The sequence below is a fragment of the Pinus tabuliformis genome, chromosome 4_1 (assembly GCF_031772625.1).
Source record: "Pinus tabuliformis cultivar Carrire ecotype Pingquan chromosome 4_1, CPIR1, whole genome shotgun sequence".
NCBI lineage: Eukaryota > Viridiplantae > Streptophyta > Pinopsida > Pinales > Pinaceae > Pinus > Pinus tabuliformis.
Window position 1 is genome coordinate 975240804 of NC_142303.1, and position 3541 is coordinate 975244344.

At 46.3% G+C, this 3541-nt stretch overlaps 1 protein-coding gene across 1 annotated transcript; it reads right to left on the reverse strand.

Moving 5' to 3' along the window:
- Positions 1 to 973: 973 nt before the first annotated feature.
- Positions 974 to 3272, reverse strand: LOC149179387 (uncharacterized). The gene has a single exon (XM_089420638.1). It carries the CDS (start codon positions 2909 to 2911, stop codon positions 1058 to 1060), a length of 1854 nt encoding a protein of 617 aa, XP_089276764.1. The 5' UTR covers positions 2912 to 3272; the 3' UTR covers positions 974 to 1057.
- Positions 3273 to 3541: the final 269 nt, after the last annotated feature.

The following is a 3541-nucleotide window of genomic DNA, read 5'->3' on the forward strand; positions in this document are numbered from 1 at the left end:
AATTATCCACCAGCAAACAACAACAACATCATATGCATTGATGCTAAATTACAAAATAATAATTAATTTAAAAAAAATGCCTAATGTGATTGTGCTGATCTTATGGTGCATCGGAAAAATATTTTTTATAAACCATCATGAAGACAGAACGGCCATATAACGCTCATAACTTGAGACAAAAGAGTACACATACATATCATGGAGTTGGCAGATCGAAGGGCGACCCAAGCTGTTACTGTTTTCGCCACTCACGTTACTGTCAACCGACAACGACAACACACAACGCGGAGTCCATCTGAGTCTGTCTTATCATGGATAGCACCAGCCACAACGGCAACAAATTATTGGCCTGCTATTGGTAGCCATTAGCAAATGGGCGGGGTTGTATATACTTACTGTTGAAGAATTGGTATGTCAAAACTCAACAATAGATATATGCACTGGCCTTTGCAGATGTGTACGATGCAACATCTTGAAATAGGTCGCCATCAATACTTTTATTTTTTAATCATAAATCTCCCTTTTAATTTGCAAAAATCGATACCTCATCCAACCTAACTACAAATCTGCTAGGAAATCTGGAAATTTTCATGAATTCAAACCAACGTCTGCGCGAAAAAAAAATACCAATTACGATGTTCCCAGTTGCATGCCAGTGATAACTGAAGCTCAGACGTGCTCATCATCCAACCAGGGTTCGAATCCCGGAACAACTCCCTCAGGCCAAAAATCGATTTTTAGGGCTCTAGCTCTGTAAGTTGTGCAGAGCTTTATCTGAAAAACAAAAAAGGAAATTCTGGTGGGGACGCTCACAATGCTGGTTCTACTATTGATGAAAAAAATATTTGCAACCCATTCGGTCAAAATTTGGACAAATTTGGTTGAACTTCAGTTAATACATAATCAGCTCTAACTAGCAGAAGACTTTCCGTTTAAAGAATCCACTAATCTTCACGAACGGCAGGAACATAAATTTAAATGTAAAACACAATTTAATTATTTCTATACAAGAATTAATGAAGATATATGACTCTGTTCTTTCCTTTCACATATATCTTCAGACAACGCAGATTGCAGTGAGAAGAATGTGAACGAGCATGAGATCGACAAAATACTGATGCCCAATCTGGCCATGCCACTTGGTTCTTGCAGGGGCGCGGCCATAATGAACCCCGTCGCTGCAGTTATTATCATAATGCCACGGGTACGTGAGATCGAACCCGTCCACTACCATGGAAACCAAGTTTTTCTCCCTGAATTTCTCCAACAGTATGTGATTGAAGGTCTCCATTTTGTGCGGATTGTACCACAGAGTTCTCGCGTAGCCTCCCGTTGCAATCGTGGTCCTGTACAGCAACACGGGCCGCTTCTTTTTCCGATCGTCCACAGACTTCATCACTGAATTCCAGAACTCGGCGGCCTCTTCGGCTCCCTTGGCGAACTGGCCGACGTGTTTCCAGTAAACCCCGTCGTGGAGGCCGGAATTCATGATCATGAAGTCCGGCAAGCGGTCTCCAGCGAAGTATTGCCGGAGATTTTGCCTGAAATCCTCATTTGCAAGCGAGTGAATACCCTGGTAATTGAGCGTCTCGTTCCAGTGGCCATTGAAGACGCTGGTGATCCGGACGCGCTTTGAACCCTTGACGAACGTCTTGTCAAACCGCCGCGGAACCGCCTTGATGTCCCACAATTCTAGAACAAAGTTCAGTAAGTTGCGAATCGTGTCGACGTGGTTGGAGTCTCCCCAGAAGAAAAGCCATTTACCGTCCAGGCAATCCCAGGCCTCGGCCGGTTTATAAATCTTGAAACTACAATGAGCAGAATACACCCAACCGTTGCTCTCCAGCAACCCCACCGCTCCATCACACCAGGGCTTCTTGCAGGGTTCCTCCGCGTCCAAGCACCGGAATCGCCCTGCAGAATCTATCTTGCAGGGACTTTTGTGTGCGTTTCTTGTCCACCTCCCCGACCACGCCTGCGCTCTGTAATCGTCACCGCTGCAAACATTCAGTGGAGGACCTTCGCTCGAATCCTGGGACCGCACGAACTTAAGAGCAACGGTCTGCATCTCTTCCTTCCGCGCCCAACTGTCGCGTCTCCGATGTAGTCCATTGTAGTTCCCAAACAGCAAAATGATTTTCAGACTATACAGTCCCGCAGCGAAGCGGGGATCGACCTGCAGACTTAAGAAATATGAGCCGTTTCCCATGTCCGTCACAGGCGGCCGTGACTTCCACGATGGCCCGGAAAGATCCGTCTCAAAGTAGTCCCCGCCCGAGCACCTCGGCTCTCCTTTCTCGTCATAAGCCGTAAAGGCAAACCTGTGAACGATTCCCGCCTGAAGCTCCAACGGCCGGTCAAGCCCGAACCCGAGCCCCACAATCCTGGCCGTCGCTGCGGCGTGGCAGGGTTTCGTGCCGTTCTCCGCCAGCCTGCGCAGAAGCGTCTCAGTCTCCTTTTCTTGATCCGGGAATCGAATCCACTCCGGTTTCGTGACAGAATCTGCAGCGGCCTCGTCTCCGTTCCCGTTCCGGTTCGAAACCTGTTGCGGCGCTGCTGCTGTTTCTATGGTTTCCTTCACACTTTCCACTGACGAGATCACTTCTATGGTTTGCTTCCCTCTTTCCACTGCCGTAGTCGCTTCTATGGTCTGCTTCACTATTTCCACTGCTGAGCTCGCATTGTCGAGCCGCGTCTCGTTCTGAACCAAAATCTTCTCCAACTTTAGGGGAACTTCAATAAGTGGGCCAGTGGATTCGAACCTGCGACCGAGATGGCGAGCATCCAAGACGTTACGGAAGGTCGCGGTGTCGAAGCTCCAGGCGAACAAAACTATGACGAAAAGAGACGAGAAAAACGTTGCCAGGCCATTGAGCGGCTGGACCTTGAGGCCGGACGGTACCCGCTTCATTCTCCCCCACAGATTTCCTTCATGCAAAAGCTCAGTTTAAAAGCCCCAACTACTGAACTGAAATGCAGATTTCCTTCATGCAAAAGCTCAGTTTAAAAGCCCCAACTACTGAACTGAAATGCAGTTGTAATGGGGATGCTATCCATTCATTTTTTTCTGTGATTTCTTCCACAAATAAAGAGGCTGGGTGGCAGATTCTGAATGAGATGACACAGTAGTTCCTGATAAATGTTCAACACTCTGACGGTTACAGTTGTAACGGTAGACGAGGAGAAAGCGCGTTATTCACCGTTTCCCGTCAATTGACCGAAATGAAATGCGTCATGTGACCATCTTACTCGGAAAGTGGGAAATTGTGTATGTCGGTGACTAGGTGTATTTTTTGATGGTGTTCGCTCTTTAGTCAGAAATTTGAAAAGCTGTGAAAAAGGTGTTCGCCACTTTAATTGGTTTTTTTTCATAAATTGTAAATGTTCTTTAAATTGTTATTTGAAATATTATCGAATTCGAAAAAGCTACAAGGAATTAGAGTATGGGAAGTTTAAGTGGAGTTGTTGGACCATTGTGGGTCTCTTCATAAAAGTTGGCATCCACTTGAATTTGAATCACTGATTGATGGTAAAGGTACTT